This window comes from Pseudopipra pipra, chromosome Z (assembly GCF_036250125.1).
Source record: "Pseudopipra pipra isolate bDixPip1 chromosome Z, bDixPip1.hap1, whole genome shotgun sequence".
NCBI lineage: Eukaryota > Metazoa > Chordata > Aves > Passeriformes > Pipridae > Pseudopipra > Pseudopipra pipra.
This window is the reverse complement of record NC_087581.1, coordinates 17711511-17731997: the sequence shown is the minus strand read 5'-3', so window position 1 is coordinate 17731997 and position 20487 is coordinate 17711511. Positions and strand designations below refer to the sequence as shown.

Below are 20487 nucleotides of genomic sequence, written 5' to 3'. Positions count from 1 at the left end.
TTCACTTACATCCCACCCCTCCATTCCCAGGCTCATGACATTTATTTCCTCACCAAGGCTGAATGACATGCTATACCTCCCAGGCTCCCGGACCAAAACACAACTACAGACAACCCCATTCCTACTAAACAAGCTACATGCATGCCAGCATAATATACAAACTTCTTGCACTCTTATGCTGCTGGTTCTCCCACCTCATTCACCCATTAACTCTTGCCTGAGATGCTTGTGTGATATCACACCACCACCTTGTCCCACATCACCACCTCGCTCCCACAGCAAAGTCATTGATACACCAAGGCCCTTTTGCCTGGAATGTGGTTCTGCCATTGGGCCTCTGCTGGTTCCAGCACAGTGCATCTCAGTGGGAGGGTTTCACCATGGTCCTCAGTGGAGATGTCTTCTGGATTCAGGTTCCTGTACCTTTCAGCACTTCTATAAAATGTTGATTCCCCTCCCAGAACTTTAGACCTTTACTAGTTTTTGTGGTTCTCCTTTTACTTCCTAAAAATCACAGCTTAGTGTCTCATTGTTCAGTCATCTTCTTCTGCTTCCTCCTTTCAGTAGCAGTTTCTCAACACTTACCTCTACTTCTAAACTTCTTTTTGTTATTCAAGGAGGGAGGGGAAGATGGATCTCATAACAGGCATGATTCACTGAAGCTCATGCCCATGATTCAGATCTCTTTCCATTCATCCACTCACATGTTTCATTAGCTATCATTTCATACTTTGAGTATCAGGAAATAGCAGCTTTGATCTTACTGACATCTTACTCCTTTAAGCTTACTCTGTGTGCTGGGAATATTCACTTTTCTGATCACATCAGCACCCTTCCTTGTCGCGCTGACCATATACAAGTCCTTTCTTTTAAACACAACAAAATTTCAGATCTCTTAGCTGCTCTGATTACAACACCCACATCTGTCCTATGTTTCCAAACTTTACTATTTATCTTATATCCCTACAAATGTCAGATTTGTCTTCCACGTGGCCTCTTCTTATCCACAGGAAAACTTCTCCAGTCCTTCTGATCACCACCGTAGCAATTCCAACAGTTCTCTTCCTCTTTCCCCTTCCTACTTCCTACTTTTGTTCTACCACTGTAGTAGTCAAGCCTCCACCATTACTCAACAGAAATAGTTTCTGCTTCTAATAAAGTAAAATTGACAAACACCCTTCAAATACACAGAAAGTCAGTGCTATCTGAAAAATCAGAGCTTACCTTTGTATGTCAGATACATTTTATAAAATTGAAATTGGAACATAAAGTTGAAAAGAGAGAACACCCACTTCAAAACTTAAACCATATTTTACTATTTCAAAAGCTACAGAACAGTTAAGTTATAGTTTGTTTACCTGCTTTCCCTTTTGAAAACTGTGTTTCATTTTGTAGGAAAGAATCTATCAGCTTCTATGCCTATGCTAACACCCATTGAAGGTTGACCCTATAGAGAGAACTATATCCTCCTTAAGTGCATCGGGTATCTACTGAGGTCTCTGACTTCTACCTTATCTCAGGTATCATCACTTCCCCACTTCTCTTCCTAGCCTCTCATCTACAAAGCATCTAACTCAGCATTTCACCACCTTTCTTCTCTTTAAGCACATATTATTCAGTAAGACAAACTCTTATTTATTACTAAACACTTCTTCACTCCTGTCATCAAACAGCCACTTACATTTATCATCTGCATAATTACCTAAAAATCAAGTCTGCAAAGTATTGCTAGGATACATGACAATGTAAAGACTGATCACTGAAAACTCTCAGTAAAGCTAAGTGGCATGCTGTCTCTAAAATTTGTATGTAGGACTGATCAAGTTATTCTCAGCTTCCTTATCCCATCAGACTGTCATAGCACCTGTTACATCACAACCCATTCATTCCTAGTCACCGCCTACCATTCATGCATTAGCATGTTGAGCTGAAGTCACCTCTATGCATTCATATTTGACCAGGAAAGCTGCATGATGGTGTTCTCACATATCACAGCTTGCAATAAGAGAAAGTTAGAAAATGGTTGTGCATTTTACATCACCCTCATCACCCTACTCTAGAAGAAGTGAAACTGAAGTTTCAGGCTTCTGTTTAATATAGCTACACTAAATCCAGAAACAGAATATAATGGACTGGATATTTTATCCCCAAGACACTAACTGTAGTCAGTTTGCAAGGTTTCGGTTTACAGTCTAAATCAATGGAAGAACTGAGACTCATTTTGCATGTACAGCAGCAGCAGCAGAGCCAATTGTCCCAGCTGTCATTGGTCATAACACAGTACTTCAGAATAAAAGCATTCCGGACTTTTTCTTTAGCTAATATATTAAACAGTTCATTTAGACTATTGATTTTTCCCCGTTCTTGAACTTTTAAAATTAGCGGACTCCACAGAATTGTCTTGAAGCAGCACAAGCCATGTTTAATGTGGTCACTGAGGCCAGCTTTGTAAATATGCGAACAAGTGTTTTACTAAGCCTACTTTCCACCCTCCCAAAGCACTGTGCGCCACAAACAGGAGAAGCAAAGTCTGATGCAACTGCTGTGGAAGCAACCAATAGCTTACTGTATGGTTCTCCACTCCACTGATTTGCTTACATTTTCCAGAATATCCCAAGAAGATTATTACCAAATGTAGGTGCATTTGGTAATGAATTCTTAATACTGATTTTATCTGCCATCCTTTCATAGTCACAGTGGCACATAAGTGGCTAAGTTAGGGTAAGTTAGAAGCTGAACCGTGGAAGAGAATTTGTGCTGCCCCTATGCCTTGCACACATAATGGAACACTGCTATGCAGACAGGTCACTAGTTTAGAACAGGAAAGAGCTGAACTTTAAGCATAAGGAAACAAATCTGAGAGTCAGTGCTAAAGCCTTTAACTCAACATCTTGCTTTTAATACAAGTTTAAAAAAACTTATATAATTAGAATGCATGCAAACCTGATCCTCTACTCTTACACACTGTACATTTTAGTCTCACACTTTATAAAACTTTATCCAGTTTTAAGTTCCTCGACGGTCAAATGTTTTTTGTTTCATTAGTGAGTATAAATTAAACACTGTAGTCAGCTGCACAACTCCTGCATAGTTCCTGCACTGTCACTGGATTACTACCAGCTGTCAGTAACCAGTTAAATTTGGCACATGTTCAATAAAGTGTCTCATTTCTTAGAAGTCATACAGCTATGCAACAGCTGATCTTCCCAGCTCTTAAAACAATCACTTGAATGCAATTAACTTCTGTAAAATAAGAAAAATGTAAAAAAGACACAATAAATATTAATAAATATTAATTATAATATTTAAATAATATTAATTAATACATAAATATTAACACACAAATCTGTGAAATTTCTTCTTCTTATGCCTTTTTCGCCCAGTTATTTTTCCAACAATGCCATAACATATTAGAGGTCTGACACCAATTAACAATAAAAGATGACTTACGTAAACAGGCAGATTGGTAAATAAAGCAGGATAAAGGTAGATCATCTGAATTTTTAGCATATTAATTAAGTAAATGAGCTTCTTATTTATCTGTTCAGCTAGCTCTACTAGTGTGAATTTAAACTTACTGACAGGTTTTACTGTATCCTTCCAATTAACATCAGACCTTCTCAGCCATTGCCCATGCTTTTCCACAGCAAAATTTCCAGGTATTTCAAGACTGTCAAATGCATTCACTTGCAAAGAGGAAGAGAGGGTTAGAGTAAAAAAAAATAATAAAAAAATAAAGAAATAATAATAAAACCCCCCACAAATAAAAAAGGGAACTCTCCTTTATAAAGCATGTGATGGTGCATATCACAGTTACTTTAAAATACATTTTAAACACTGCTCGGGTCTCCCCTCTTTGACAATTTGTTTTGATTTTTCAGAAGGGTTTAATAAAGTGTTGGTAAAAATTCTGCATTAGGAGACTCTTCAGTCTATAGTGAATGGTGTCACATTAGAAAAAGTCTTTTGTATCCTCATCCCACTTGTACAGCAGGCCTTTTATCAGTTCTGACTCAATCACGAAGGAATTCTCTACAACTAGAAGGCTACACTCCTCCAGTCTGTTTGTACATTTGCAGAATTAAGTCAGAAAACAACTATTGTAAGATTGTGACTTACATCTCAAGTTCTCCAGACTTTCTGGTCTTCCATAGCAGGGCCAAAGCAACACAGACTGGATTCATATTGCTACTCGGTTAGGGTAATTCGCCGCAAGGGCATCACATAAATCATGGTAACTGTCATGTAGTTGTAAGGAGAATGCAAACCAGCATACAGTACCAGCCAACATCTCTAGTGATCCAGGTCACAGAAGGTTATGACGCCATGTCAAGGGCTGCACACACACCCAGTTAAAAGAAGCTTTTTACGTAGCTAGTCTTAGATGGTAAACGGAGAGGAAAAACTGGAAGTTCAAGGAGACAGATCTCCCAGAACAAGTGCAGTTGTTGGAGAGTACTGAGTATTCACGTGCTGTCAGGCTGACTGCATTCCAGGCAATCAGAATTCGCATTAAATCTGTACCCTTGCTGCACATGAAAGATTTTTAAGATTTCAAATTAGTTCATGTCACAGACAGCATCTTCATAATTAGGACAGCTTTTGTCAGTTAAAATAGCATGGTCCTTTCTTCCTTGTCTTTTTTTTTTTTCTTAAAGATGCAGTAAATTCTCCTACCTAATCCCCAAAGAAAACCAGCTAAAGAAAAAGTGAGTTAAGGGATGTCAGCTGCTTTCCTATACTACGGTGACTTTGCACTCATATTTTGTTACACTACTAAGAAACATCATGCTGTATCTTGACATAATTAGATTACCTAGACAGCAGGTAACATTTAAGTTAAACCCATGTAGACAAATCTTAGAGCGTGCCATCTAATATACTTTACCCTTCACCAGTAAAAATTGCTGTACGTGACAGTATACTTAATTTCATTTGGAGTAGGTTGTATTTTTTTAAATTAGAACTTTACCACATTCTTAAGTAATGGTTCAATTTTAAAAGGATTTTTTAAAAAAAAACAGTGATACAGGAAAATGCAGCAACTAGCTACTGATTTTTAAAGAAAACAGTTTGACATATGCTAACTTTTAAACAGCTCCAGCCTACCCTCACACACAGATTTTGCTTTTAATTAATTGTTCACCTCTGAAACTTAGAGTACAGGGAGAGTGAGAAAGCACAAGCAGGCATCAGTTTGCTGGCATGACAACTGACTCAAATTCAAGCATTGCTACACACCAAAACATCTGATCATATACAAAGATGGAATTACTTTCTAAAACAGAATGCAAACTTGGAAAATGAAAATTGTTTTCGTGGAAGTGAGGAAAGCCTTGAAATTAAGGGGACCTAAGACAATAAAAAATTTTATTACATCAACCAAATATAAAATTTCTGTTTAAAGGAAGATTCCTTGCTTTTAAAATTATGATGGGAAGTGATTTGCAATTAATTTTTTTCCTTAAATTAAATGAATTCTAGAGCAGTATTGATGCTGTCCTATTACATTTATCCCATAATTCACAATTAGTATAAGGTTTTATTTTCAGATCTTGAAATCACTCAAAAAGGCTTATGTTCTCTTCAGATCCAGATTAGATATTTTTAGAATGACTGAATAAAAGGCAGGAGCTGATTTACAAAGTTTTCCCATCTTCAGTGATCCGGTCTTAGAAGACAGCTTTTTCACTTCTTTTCCCCTACTTTTTTTTTTTTTAGGGTTTCCAAAGAAATTATTCAAGGTCAAGGATAGTACATCAGAGCACACACTGAAAATAGCTTGCGCATTCCCCAATTAATGCATCACATTCCAAATCTAACATGGAAACTGGAACGCATTAGACGTCTCCCTTTCAGGAAGAAATATTTAAAAGCGAGCTTACTTATTTCTCTTCTGGAACTTGGAAATATTGGTACTTATTTCTTAAAGCAAACTGAAACTGGAATCAATGAAGACATTTTTGCAAGACTCTAGTAGTCTTGGAACTAAGTCAAAAAAAGTCCACCAAAAAGTCAGACATCATTTGTTTATGCCTGTACCACAACAGCGTATTCACAAACTTTGGATTACTTGTTTTACTCATACATTCCTAACCAAACTCCAACTTAGGCTGATGGTGGAAGAAACTATGATTGTTCTTTCAGCATGTCAGCAAATAAAATTCTCTTCTTCAAACAGGTAGAGTTTAACACAACCTTTTCCCCTTGGAAAATGGTAACTACACTTACCAGAACGATTTGGTATCACAGGTCATAAAAAGTTAACACAAAACACAGTGCTTGCATTCCCACTAATGACAGCCTTAGTTTTGTCACGCAACTCAGTATTACTATAATTAAATCTTTTTACTAAAGCCATCTTTTCCACAGGTTTCATCAGCAATTACATATATATTGCATGCATCAGTGAAGATCATCTTGTCTGCTACAATGCACATTTCAACTCACAGCACAATATAACATTTGTGCTAGATTTGCTCATAAAATACTTGCTACAGTTTTATCAATAGAAAGGTGTTTTATGTTATATCAATGGCATTCACACAACTTAGCCCAGAAAGAAATCACCTTTGTTTTACTTGCTCCACAATTTCAAAGGTTTTGTGGGTTTTTTAGTAAAGATGGCTAGGAAGAACCAAAACTTAACTCAAATCATCATCCATTGAAAGGATCTGAAATTTGCTGACTACAATACACATTCCACCAGAATTACATGCAGCAGCTACCAACATGGTCTTCTAAAGCATTCTCTTCTTCATGGTGAAAAAATTACTTCTCCTGGTTTTGAAAGTAATCACCATCTTTCAGTTCGTATTTAAAAATATTTTTTAAAAAAGGAAAAGGAGAGAAATAATCAGCTGTAATAACAGATGATAAAAGCACCTCTGAGTCAGAAGATAAATACTTCTCATTAAAAGAGAATCCGGAAAAAAAAAGTCTCAAGCCTTTAACTTCACTTAAGAACCAACAAAAGAAACATTCACAGACCTTTAACCACTAGTTTACAACGAAGAAATTTTATTTTCTTTTTCTTTAAAGAGTATTTTGGTTACATCACCCAATCACATATCACTGAAGATGTTTCCAAAAAATGACCTGCAGCTCCACACTGCTGATGTTCTTCGGCTGAACCCCCTTCCACAGACAAGGCAGTTTTCTAGCTCATAGTATTAACATTATATTCTGGAGCTGTTCTAAGTGCCAGTCAATGAATTCTTCATATTATTCTGCTTCCCTAAGAGTCCCTTCCCTCCAACTCACTCCCTTGCCATTCATACCTAAGAGGCATGACTACAGAGTTTACAAAGCCACATGCTACCATGGAAAGGCTGTAACTCCTTTAAGAAAGGCCTGTATGCACAAGCAGGGTCTATGCAACAAAAACAAACCGACTTCAAATTACAGAGAGGCAGGGATCCTGTAGGAGTACTTGTATGACATATCCAAAAAAAAACCCAACAAAAAAACCCACCCAAAAAAACCTCAAACAAACACACACACACACAAAAAACCAACAAAAAACCAAACACACAAAAAAACCACCAAAAAACCCCACTTCAAGTGCTCCTACAATGCAGATGCAGCTACAGCAGTGGAGCTCAGCTCTACAGCACTACAACCAAGGCAGTCTGTCTTTCCCCAAGCAAGAGTCATACCAGCAGAGGCACAAAGGTTTTTTTCTTCTCCTAGAATAGCTGCATTAAGGGCTCTCGCCAGGTCAGCTGTGCTATTGAGGGATCACACCTCTTTCTAACCTTGACAGCCACAGCTGTGACGACAATACAGTACTGTATACTAATTCAAGACTAACCTCAGAACCCAAATATACACTTCACCATCTAAAACTGTCTGCTTGCTCCTGGAATCTTCAAAAATTTGGCCAAATGAAACACAGTCAATTTCTAATTTTCCTTCCAGATTGTTGTATTTACTCACAAAGTGCTTCATTGCTTAGACTGTAATTTTTACTAAAAATACTTGGTTTGAAATAAATTTAAAACACACAAGGTAGAAGAGCTGTTTCATGCAGCTGGGAAGGTTTGCTTTAGGATCCTGCATTCTCTATTTTTTTTACATAAATAAACTAAAAAAGAAAATCCTTCATGTCCAATTGAAGCATATCAAAAAGTTAGAAATACATCAATAAATTAGATGAAAATGGAATTCCGAAGCCAACTTCTTTGGAGAAAAATCCTTCAAAATTAAGCGAGGCTAATTATTACGCTACGACAATATCACTCAACTTCAAAATAGGCTAGCAGACAACTTTACTGCCTGATTACCAAGAACACTGTTTGTGTGTATCACTAATATGACATCATCTTTTTACTTCAGATTTTCGTTACAAAACACTAAGTTGGGGGGCATGAAGGATCACATGAAGATTTTTAGCAAAGCTTGGACACAAGGCTTTTGAAATCCTCCTGCTTGAAATGAGTTACCATGATAAAATTGTCAGAATGTTTATTCAGGGCTACACTGGAAAATTTAAAACGTAAAATTCAGACATTTAACTACCATTCATGCATCTCTCAGAAATCAAATCTTACATTCCCTGTTTATAATAATACTTCAGGTTACAAGCAATGCTCTTAAAATTATGTAATAAAATATACTTTGTCCAGTAACTGCACTTTTCTATAGTACAACAGTAAACATTTACAGAGTTTCCATTACTCATACTGCAAAGAACATAGGTTAACATTTATATGGTCACTAAAGATGCACTTACATAAACTCAATGTTGAGTTGCCATCAATGCTACATATTCAGCCATATTACATGGAAACAATTCCATTCTCTGCCCAATATAACTAACTCTGTTTGAATTGCCTTTAACAGTTGCACCTTTCTGCTTCACAAGGAATATCCTGTCAGCAAGGCCTTAATGATACAGCTACCTACCCAAATTACACAAGAACTTTCCTACAGCAAGACCCAGCCTACCCAGCCTCCACAGCTCCCTCGCCAAAGGCCTCTGTCAAAACAACTGACATCTTTCATATCACCAGTTTCCACTACTATTTTTGTGCAGACTTTCAAAGGAATCTCACATGGGGGGGGGAATACAACAAAGCAAATGTATTTGCAGCAGTAGGTATAGCATTTGTCTGGAATGCATATAAGGGCTCCAGAAGAAGCAGTCAACACCTCAGTTGTATTTATGCATATTTTGTTTCTTCACATTGACCCTTGCCAGCATTACTCAATGCCCCCCCCCCTTGGAAGACATATGAAAAGTTACTTTTTTTCTTTCACAACTACTCACTGAGGCCTATTCCACTGCCGAAAGCAAGCAAAGCAAAGCCCACGCTGGGTGTCTGTCTCCAAGAGAAGACTGCATCTCTTATTTATTGCCCCTTGGTTTTATTTTCACAGTGAATTCCTGGCTTAAATGCAATCAGCCAAGAAACCCTTTCTATGTGCACTCCTGTCATTCCTCATCGCTTGCTAACAGAATCAAGTGCAAGCAAGAGAAAAAAAAAACCTCAGCACTGCCAACCAAACCAAAAAAGCCCTACTTCTGGTTTTGCCAGTCCTGAGGAACCACAGATGCACCTCAGACCTTTGGAAAGAGAAAGCCAAAAGATGAAACTTATAACAAAGTTAATTAGATTTTAAAAAAACAAGTCCCCCTAGGCAGAAGGGAGGGGCACTGAGCCTAGGAGCAGGGACACGTCTTCCCTTCGACAAAAAAACTGATGGCACGTTTGCAAGGTGCCTGCCAAGTCAAGCCCGCAGCTGGCAGGACCGAGGTTTTGGGGGAGGATGAAGGGAGGGATTCCGGCGCCCCACACATACACACACCGAGCCGCCGCCGTCAACAAAAGGCGAGCAGCAACTTCTTTTGTCTGTCTTTCCCTTTCCAGAGAAGGAGGAGGGGAAGCGACAGAAAACTGGGAGGAAAACAAAAAAAGACGCAAATAAACAACATCAAAATGAGAACAAAGTGGCCGGGTCGCACAAAGAGCATCACCCACCGGCGGAGGGGACTGTCTGCCGGGGGCGGCTCCCTTCCATTTCCTGAATGGAAGGTCAGCCGCCCCCGGCAGATAGCCCTCAAAAAGTGCGGGGGGGGTACCCACCTCTGCAGCCCTTTAAACACTGGCAGGGAGGAGTTAACCAGGGGCGCCCGCAGCGGGTGAAGAGCAGCGGCAGGCGGCTGGGCTGGGGGGGAGGAAGAAGAAGGGGACATTGTTCCAGGAGGAGGAAGAGCTGCGCTTCCCCCCCCCCCCCGTCTCTTTGTCACGAAGCGGCTCATCCCAAAGCTCCCACCCCAGCCCCACCACCCTCGGCGGCGTGGATCGCGCCCCCTCCCTCCGGCTCGCCGCCGATGCCCTAGAAATGCCTTTGTTCCAGGATCCCCCCCGCACTCCCGGTGCCAGGGTCTTGCAATGCTTTTATGTCTTTATTTTGGACGGCGACGCAACCCACACCCCCCTCCTTCCCCCGCCGGCCGTCCTTCTGCTGATTCATTTCCACCGGCGGTCCCCCCCCTTGGATGGGGGAGCAGCATCTCCTCGCTATTGTGGCTCGGGGTAAAGCGGTGACCCGGATTATCGGGGGTGGGTGCTGGGAGGGGGCCAGAGCCAAACGGGATTACATGGGCCGGAAGCGGGCACGGCGAGGTGCGAGGCTGCGAGTTAAAGGGGGCAGGCAGAGACCGAGTCCGTGTCACGGAGCCAGGGAGTCACTGCGCGTCCCGGGCGCGAGAGGGAGGAGACCGGCGGAGGAAGTTGCCGGGCCTGCAGTATAGCCAGGGAGTGAAGGGCTGCATGGGCCGGGCCGCGGGCGGGGAGCTGCCGGCGCAGGGAGGGAGGGACGGACGGACGGACGGCGGGCGGGTGACGCGCAGAGGGAGACCTGCGACCCCGGGGGGGGCCGCCGGTGCCCTCCCTGCCGGCCGGTGACTCACCGACTTGCAGGACGTTATCGACGCAGCCGCCGTCGAGCAGAGCGATGCCCCTGCGAAAGGGCAGCCGGTTCTCGTCGGCGGCAGCGGCGGTGGCGTCCGCGGTTCCGCCGGGCGCGGCTGCGCCGCCGGGGCCGGCGGCGGGATCCTCGGCGCCGGTGTTGAAGGAGGAGTACATGCAGATCTCCCTCTCGCTGCGGGGGAAGGACCAGTACACGATCCTGCGCTGCACTGGCTCCGGGATCCGTTCGAACCGCTCCTCCACCCGCTGGAAGGGCCACTTCTCCGCCACCTTGCGAGCCGCGATGTCCAGCAGGGACTCGGGGCTCTGGGTCTTGCCGAGCGGCAGCAGCCCCAGGGCGGCGGCGGCGGCTGCGGAAGAGGATCCGGCGCAGAGCGCGCCGCCGCCGGGCCCAGCGCCGCCCGCCCGCTGCCCCGGCCTGCAGCCCGAGCCATAGCCGGGTCTGCAGCAGAGGCGCTTGGCAGGGTGGGGGAGCTGACCGCGCTCCGCCATGATCGCGCCCCTTCTAAGCCGACAGCGGAAGTGGCTGTACCGTATAAACGGCTCCAGGAAGGCGGCGAGCTCCCGCGAGCCACCGGGGACACGCCCCTCTCTGCCCTAATATGGTGAAGGGGGCGGGGCCTCGGGGCCCGGGGGGCGGTGCTGCGGGCGTGACATTATGCAAATCAGCTCACAAACGTAAATAGAACGACCCCGGCGGGGGGGGAGGAGGCGGTGCTCCCACCTCCCTCATTCCTAGCCCGTTCTCCCGCTGATGTCACGCGCGCAAGCCCGAGCGCGCCCTCGCGCGAGTGGTGGGAAAAGGGGGGCGTGGCCTGCGGCGCCCCCTCTCCACTGCCATATAGGGAATGGAATGCGGGGGCGGGGCCCGCCGCCGCGGCCTGAACCCGGTCACCTCTGCCGGGAAAGCCGGAAGGGTGGGGGGAGCCGCGCCTTGCGGACGGGAAATACGGTAACGGCTGGGGCGGAGCGAGGACGGAAAAGACCTAGCTCCTGCCTCAGGGGCGGGACGGACGAAGCCCCTTCTGTGACAGGAGCCCCGGCGCGTGCCTATAACAAGTCTTTGACGTTGCTCAGTGAGGCGAACTCCAAGGCGTGTCGGGGAGTGAGTTTTTTGTTTTCCCTCGATTATAGGTAATACGGTAAGCGCCGTCGTCCCCGGTGCCAGCTCCCGGTTGGCTCTGCGGATGTCCCGGCCTGGGAGCGCCCCGGGAGCCCCGGGGTGAAGGGCTGGGCTGTGCGGACTCGCTGTCAGTCAGTTGGATTGGGATGAAGGCACCGCGTCTGCCCAGGTGGGTCGTGAGGATGTGGCGACAGACCGGACGGCCGGGGTGTTTCTCAGCGATCCTTAAAAAACTACGCCATTCGGGGCTGTGTGCCGGAGCCTCAAATTTAGTGTCCGTCCTGAAAAATATATGTATTTGTGTATATATAGATATGCTGAGGGTCTCTCGGGATCCCACTGGCGCCGCCGCTTTCCGCAGCACAGAGCGCCGCTCCCGCCTCCGCGGCTCCTGGAACACCGCATGGAAGTGCCTCACGGCAAGGATGGGGAGTAGCAAACGCAGCCCACACTGCCTTTCCTTGCGCAGAGGGGCTCTTTGGTGTTCGTGTTACTGTGGAGCAAAAAGCAGTTTTGTTTTAGTAATTACATTTTAAAAATAAGTGTTTTTACTATTTTGAAATTTTATCTCGGCAGTGGGATTTACCGAGAGGCTTTGATGCGTCATTGTAGAGCAATCAAGTGGGTTTTTTATTTTTATTGACCAAAGTTAAAAACAAATATTTTCTATTAATTAAATATTTTGGAACTTATTTAGGATGGACAAGGGTTTGGGAAGGGCAGGTCCTGTCTGACCAACCTGATCTCCTTTTATGATCAGGTGACCCGCCTGGTGGATGAGGGGAAGGCTGTGGATGTGGTCTGTCTGGACTTCAGCAAGGCCTTTGACACCATCTCCCAAAGAATTCTCCTGGAAAAGCTGTCAGCCCACGGCTTGGACAAGGGCACTCTGTGCTGGGTTAGGAACTGGCTGGAGGGCCGGGCCCAGAGAGTGGTGGTGAACGGTGCTGCATCCAGTTGGCAGCCGGTCACTAGTGGTGTCCCCCAGGGATCAGTGTTGGGCCCAGTTCTCTTTAATATCTTTATTGATGATTTAGATGAGGGGATTGAGTCCATCATCAGCAAATTTGCAGATGACACTAAGCAGGGGGGGAGTGTCGATCAGCTGGAAGGCAGGAGGGCTCTGCAGAGGGACCTGGACAGGCTGGAGAGATGGTCCGATTCCAACAGGATGAAGTTCAACAAGGCCAAGTGCTGGGTCCTGCATTTTGGCCACAACAACCCCAAGCAGAGCTACAGGCTGGGCACAGAGTGGCTGGAGAGCAGCCAGACAGAGAGGGACCTGGGAGTTTGGATTGACAGGAAGCTGAACATGAGCCAGCAGTGTGCCCAGGTGGCCAAGAAGGCCAATGGATCCTGGTCTGGATCAGGAACAGTGTGGCCAACAGGTCCAGGGAAGTGATTCTTGCCCTGTACTCAGTGCTGGTGAGGCCACACCTTGAGTACTGTGTCCAGTTCTGGGCCCCTCAGTTCAGGAAGGATATTGAGGTACTGGAGCAGGTCCAGAGGAGAGCAACAAGGCTGGTGAAGGGACTCAAGCACAAGTCCTATGAGGAGAGGCTGAGGGAGCTGGGGCTGTTCAGCCTGGAGAAGAGGAGGCTCAGGGGAGACTTCATCACTCTACAACTACCTGAAAGGAGGTTGTAGCCAGGTGGGGGTTTGTCTCTTTTCCCAGGCAACTATTAGCAAGACAAGAGGGCATGGTCTCAAATTGTGCCAGGGGAGGTTTAGGTTAGATATTAGAAAGAACTTCTTTACAGAGAGGGTGGTCAGACATTGGAATGGGCTGCCCAGGGAAGTGGTGGATTCTTCGTCCCTGGAGATTTAAAAAGAGACTGGATGTGGCACTTAGTGCCATGGTCTAGCAACCGCAGCGGTAGTGGATCAAGGGTTGGACTTGATGATCTCAGAGGTCCCTTCCAACCCGGCTGAGTCTATGATTCTGTGATTTTAAGTGGCATTGTTTGGCGACTCGCGGTTGAAAACAACACTTACTTTCCCGGCGAGCAGCACTTGCTCGCATGCCAGGCCCTGCAGAAGCCGTAATTGGAGTGGCTGCCCTCCGGCAGGCTGGTTTTCCCAGACAGACTACATTTTCCGTGATGCAGCGCACCCGCCCTCCGCGGGAGGCAGCTCCGTCAGAGAATGAGGCGGAGGAACGTAGAGCGTGCCGGGCATAACATTTAAGAGGTGCAAACAACATCGATTTAGCTCCAAACTTGTCGTCGCCTTTTGTTCCCACCAACCCCCCCCAGACTGGAACAACCGCTTATTTTCTGATCAAGGGATTGAAGAGCTTTGCCGTAACTGCATTTTCCATTAAAAATGGATGAGAAAATGAATGTACCGTATCAGACTTGCTGACTTAGATTTTTAAAGAAATTTCGGCAGAATCCTGAAGGTGGTTTAGAATATGCAAGTACTGGCCTTTTTTTTTTTTTTTTTTTGTATGCTTTTAAGCTCCTAGACAGTAGCACTGATTTGAAATTTCATCGGTAGAGATTTATTTACATCTAGGTATGGAGCTTTTTTTTTTTTTTAAAAATCTTCTGGTGCTGGTTGCTCATAATAAGAAAATGGCTGATATTTTTTAACTAAGGAGTTTAAACTGCAGGCAGTGCCAGAACTATGTTCTGCATAGTTTATTTTTTATATATATGCTACAAGTTTGTGTTTTTCTTTTGGATCATGAAAGCTACCTTCTGGGTACGGAGTGAGTTCAAAGTGATGCTTGTGCTTCTGTCTATGGACTTAACAAAACACTGTTGAGGTGCCAGTTTGATAAATCATAGATACCTTGCTGGAATATTAACTGTCTTCTTTCTGTGTTTTACAAGTGTTCTACTGGATTTATAGACTAAACTCCAATGAAATTTTGGAGGTGTTAGGGAGCCTGTATGCTGCAGGCCGGAGATGCAGTTGTAATGCTCCTGCTATTAATGCGGTATTGATCTCAGTATTTCTGAGAGCAGAGAAATGGAATACAAAGGAGGTAGAAAAAAAGAACTTCATGATTACATGTGTATGAGAGGAAAGTTACATTTAGTTTTCATCCCATACATGATTAATGATTGTTCACCTCTCAAAGCAATTTTTCTTCTCAATTCTACCACTATTTCTTTTTTAAACAAGCATCTAGCAAGTCAGCAAAAATACTTTGCTAAATTGGGCAGTGGCAGTTCTTTACGAGACCCGCTGCAATAAAAATAACACTAATGCCACTGGAAGAATTCTTCTCATCATAGTAAAGAAGCTTTACAGTAAAAACCAAGAAATAAGAAGAGTAAGAGGAATGACAACAACAAATCATCCACAATAAGTAGAATTAGCCTATGTCAGTTATCTCAGCTTAGTCTTTCCTCTTCAGATCTGGGCAGAAATCTTAAATTCGCTAAAGAAATCCCAGAGAAAAATAGGTGGAAAAGCTCATAGATCCACCTCTTTCATCTGTCTACCACTCATCAGGAATAGCTACTTCCCATTCAGTCTTTAAATATTAATAGATATACAGGATGCTGGTTCTTTTGTTTCTGGGCTAAGGAGCACACCAAGAGGTAATGGCATCTTTGCTCTTATAATTCTGCCACAGGCACCAAGTATACTTCTCCATGGGCTCTGGCTGTATGGGCATAGCACCTGAACAGCTTGCAAATTCTTTTCTGAGGCTTAAGTTCTTTTGTCCAACCAGTTTTGCTCCTTGAGTTCCCTCAGCTTTCTGAAAGCAAGTGGGAAGATGTGTTAACTTCAGGGAAGAAAGTCAAATGTGTTTAAGCCATACTCAAACTGTATTTTAATTGCTAGTTAGGTTTTTTTTCAGTGGATGTTCTTGTGGAAAGCCTTGCCAAGCTGAGCATTCCTTTCCTGTTTGTACTTTGCTTTTTTGGGAAGTTTGTCTCCCAGAGCTACCCAGAGGGGAAAGAATGGCTGCAAAACAGTAGCCTTAACTTGGTTAACTTCCTGCATGAAATCAAAGGCTATTCTATGAGCTGCATGGGAAAACACCCTTGGTTACAACTCAGTGAAATTCCTTCCTAATAATCTAAAGTGTTAGACCACTTGCAGTCGTTTGTGGTCATTTCAGTAAAGCAAAAGCTTGAGTATTCTACCAGTTTGATTTAAAAGGAAGATCGCATACAGCTGCACAGTTGTCTTTGTAGGAAGCACACCGTGGTCTAAATGTAGAAAAATTATGGCAGACAACATAATGCTAGCCAGCACAAGCCACCCCGGTGGTTAAATCTTATCTGAAAAGATGAAACTTTCCTGCATTGAAGCTGAACAAAAGTCTGGGTCATGCACTGCATAAAATATTTTTAAACTCTCAGAGGGTAGGGGATCAAAGATAGAAAAAATACGGGAAGGGAGGCTAGAGAGTTCTTAGAGCTGAAGCTTTAAGAAAGAAAAAAAAATTACGTGAGAAAACCACACTAAAATAATCAAAACAAGAGAAAAACTGATTGGCCCACTGAAAGAGTTTACAGTACTAAACCAAGTCTTTTTTATCTTGTCTGTGTGTGCCTTTTTAGATAACTAGGCACTTCAGTTCTTATTAGAAATCTATAGGTTTTACAAATACCAAATGTATTCTAACATCATGCAAAAGGCTGAAAAACACTGGTGTAGGTAAAAGTACTGAATATCACTGCACTTTACAGTGTAGTGACACTGGAAATTCAAAATGTAGGAAAAGCAGATAGTAGTGATGAGTGTTGATGAAGTTATTATCTTAAAATTGGTTGGTGCAGTGTAACTGGTCAATGTCTGTGGTTTAACAATGTTTTCTTAAAATAGATTCCTTCAGTATGTTCAGAAACTATTCTTAATTTAAGGACTTAAAAAGAACTTCTGCATTTTACTAGCCTTTAAAATCAAATACTCTGGGATGAATATTACAGCTCTTTAGGGTTTCTCTGTTAAAGTGAAAATAAACCAGCAGCACTGAATGAGCCCTTTCAAAGTGCAGCTTTTTATTTTAATTAAATTTCATGATGATTCTAAAACTGGAGTCAGAGGCTAGAATCTAAAGCATGTAGGAAAATTTGCTTAAAATACTAAGCGTGCTTTACCAGTATTCCAGAATGATGAAAGGAGACAAACATCTTAATCTGAGCAAAATCCTCTTGACATTCATTTCTGTGTCCTCTGCCTTTTTGTGGCTTGATACTTGACATATGAAATCATTCTCAGGTGGTCAAGCTGCACCTAAGGAAGTCTTCCATCATCCCCATATCACCATTGACAAATCAGAGCTCAAATCAGTCCAACAGTTTAACTACCTCGGTAGCCTCATCTCCTCGGATGGTAAGATTGACGGAGAGATAGACAACAGGTTAGCAAAGGCATAGAGTGCCTTCGGAAAGCTTCATAAAAGAGTTTGGCGAAATAAACACTTGAAAAAAAGTGGCAAGATCAGTGTTTACAGAGCCATGGTGCTGACTACTCTCTTATATGGATCTGAATCATGGGTCATCTACAGTCACCACCTGCGACTCCTAGAACGCTTCCATCAACGCTGTCTCCATAAAATCCTAAACATCCACTGGTCAGATTATGTGACCAATACATCTGTTCTAGAACAAGCAGCAGTCACAAGTATTGAGGCCATGTTGATGAGAACACAGCTGCGATGGGCAGGGCACATCTCAAGGATGAAGGAGCACCGCCTCCCTAAGATCTTGCTTTATGGTGAACTTGCCACCGGCTGCTGCATGAGAGGAGCCCCAAAGAGGAGATACAAGGACTCTCTGAAACAACATCTCAGCCTTGGCCATATTGATCAACGTAACTGGTCTACTCTGGCCTCCAATCGGGAGGTCTGGAGACACACCATCTATAACGCTGCTGATGCCTTTGAGAATGCACGCAGGATCACCCTTGAGGAGAACAGACAGTGCAGAAAGAATTGTGCCTTGCAGAATATACCACCTAAGGAGTCTTTCTGCTGTGCCTTTTGCAACCAGACGTGCCTATCTCGTATTGGCCTTTTTAGCCACCAGCCCGCTTGTAACAAATGTAGGTAGAGCCCTTCCCAAATCTTCGTTCATGAAGCCCAGCCATGATGATGATGTGTTTCCTCAGGGAGTGAGCACATTCAGTTTACATTTATTGAGAATAGACCCTGGGAATGAATTATTTCTTCCTTATAAGGAGCCTTGTCTTGGGATATCTGTTGGGACAGTTTAACCCACTGCTGAGTTATTAGGGATAAAAGCATCACTGTTACAAATAAAATGATAATGTGCAAGTGACTTCTTAAAATTAAATGTGTTGCATTGATTTAGAGGGTTCAGAGTTTTGAACTCTTGTAATAGAGGAATAAGAGTGTCTCACCTTTCTTTACAGTTTTAATTTACCGTTTGCGAAAAGTCAAAAGGAGAAAATCTTGTCTCTGAGAAGACTCTAGATTTAATGTCTCTGGGAGTTTGTTGTGACCTTGTATAGATCTGAGTTGCTAAATAGATGAACACTCAAAAACAGTGTGTTCTTCTCACAGGCTTTTGTAAATGTTATTTTGAAAGGATTGTATTTTTCCAGTATTGAAATAAAAGCAATTTTGGTGAAAAATTCAGGTCTTAAAATGTCTTTTTCCATGTATTCTCTCTCTTTACTGCAAATACATACACTTAATTGTGATAAAGTGGTTTGGAAAAAAAAAAAGTTTCCTCGAAGAGTTATCCTCTTCTAGTCAGACATTCTCCACTAGTTCAGAAGTTATCAGGTACAAAATGCCATTGAACTTTCTACCACCACATATACAAATACCTAAGCACATATAATGTACAGAAAGTGAAATGGGCTGGTGGTTTAAAAGGAAATGTTATGGGACTGCCTTCTTGTGGATAAGCAGCCTACACAAACAACCCCTCTTTTTGTCTTCTCAGGCTTTCTCCCTTTAAACTGCACTTTGCTTTAGACTTTCTTGCATTAGACCAAGTAACTACCTTGCAGTGGTAGGCAGCATAATAATTCTTGGGCATAAATTGCGTGGAGGACATGCAAACCTCAATCTGCTATTGTCGGGCAAAAAAAGACATTGCTTACCTAGATTGAAACCTGTGGCAAAGAAAGTGAAACAACATACACTAAAATTTTCAGAAGAGCATTTTCCGGCATGCTAAGTGCTGGTAAAATGGTTTTTAAAATGGCTTTAAAGCAAAAAAACTAAACAAAACCTGAAACAACACCACCCAGCTTGTCCCAGTGCTTACTAACCTTTTCAGTGAAGAAATTCTTCCTGATGTCCAACCCGAAGCTCTCCTGGCACAGCTTGAGGCTATGTCCTCTCATCCTGTCACTAGTTGCCTGGGACAAGAGGTCGACCCCCCAGCTGGCTACAACTGCCTTTGAGGCAATTGTGGAGAGTGATAAGGTATCCCCTGAGCCTCCTCCAGGCTAAACAACCCCAGCTCCCTCAGCTGCTTCTCATGGGACTTATTCTCTACACCCGTCCCCAGCTCTGTTGCACTTCTCTGGACACACTCCAGCACCTCAATGTCTTTCTTGTAGTGAGGGCCCCAGAACTGGACACAGGACTTGAGGTGTGGCCTCATCAGTGCCAAATACAGGGAGACAGTCAGTGCCTTGGTCCTGAAGGCCAGACTGTTCTTGATCCAAGCCAGGATGCCACTGGCCTTCTGGGCCACCTGGGCACAGTGCTGGCTCATGTTCAGCTGCTGTCAACAAGCACCCCTAGATCCTTTTCCACTGGGCAGCTTTCCAGCCACTTTTCCCCCAGCCTGCATTGCTGCATGGGGTTATTGTGGCTAAAGTGTAAGACTTGGCCTTGGTAAGACTTGGTAAGACTACCATCCAACTTGTTGTCCACAAATTTATTGAGGGTACACTCAATCTCCTCATCCAATTCAACAATAAAGATATTAAATGGACCTGGCCCCAATGCTGAGTCTTGGGGAACCCCACTAGTTACCGGCCACCCACTGGATGAGGCACCATCACCATCAATTTCTTCATGTGTTTGCCCATCTTTTCTGAACTTCTCAGCCTTTATGAATTATAACTGAGGACACAGAAAGTATGGAGGCAAAGAAAAGGCTGAGATAGCTAAGCAACACTTTAATGGTTCTTCTTGAAACAACAGACATTCTTTTAAAAAGCTCGGGTACAACATCTGCTTCCTCTGACTTGGTCCCCAGTGATTCCATTTAGCAAGCTGGGAAAACTGAGCTGGACTTTAATTTTTTTTTCTTACTAGTCACTGTAAAACTTGATTCTTACTGGTATTTAACTTCTTAGTTTACAAATACTTGAACAATATTCCAAACCTACTTCTAGTTTTGCTCGAACTGAAACAGTCAGGATTTACAGACAACTCTTTTCTTGGGTTGTATCAGAGACAAACTTATATGCTCTAAATACAAGGATTTCTGTATAGTTCAGGCACCCTATGAAATTAGAGACCAAAAATTT

General features: G+C 43.4%; 1 protein-coding gene and 1 long non-coding RNA gene across 3 annotated transcripts in view; one reads left to right on the top strand and one right to left on the bottom strand.

Annotated features, from left to right (window-relative positions):
* Nucleotides 1-11454, bottom strand: part of ZSWIM6 (zinc finger SWIM-type containing 6) — a 113866-nt gene extending 102412 nt beyond the window's left edge. The window contains exons 1-2 of one of the 2 annotated variants that reach the window (XM_064643179.1): nucleotides 10919-11453; nucleotides 10089-10170 (exon numbers count right to left, since the gene is read on the bottom strand). In XM_064643179.1, coding sequence (XP_064499249.1) covers nucleotides 10089-10170; nucleotides 10919-11371 — 535 coding nt within the window. In that variant the 5' untranslated portion in view covers nucleotides 11372-11453. Of the gene's footprint in view, nucleotides 1-10088; nucleotides 10171-10918 lie in introns of both variants that reach the window. The other variant, XM_064643181.1, reaches the window with a different exon arrangement.
* A 283-nt stretch (nucleotides 11455-11737) lies between these two features.
* Nucleotides 11738-12627, top strand: LOC135407821 (uncharacterized). The gene is made up of 2 exons (XR_010427033.1): nucleotides 11738-12229; nucleotides 12373-12627. It is a non-coding gene; the product is annotated as an uncharacterized LOC135407821 (long non-coding RNA).
* Nucleotides 12628-20487: the final 7860 nt, after the last annotated feature.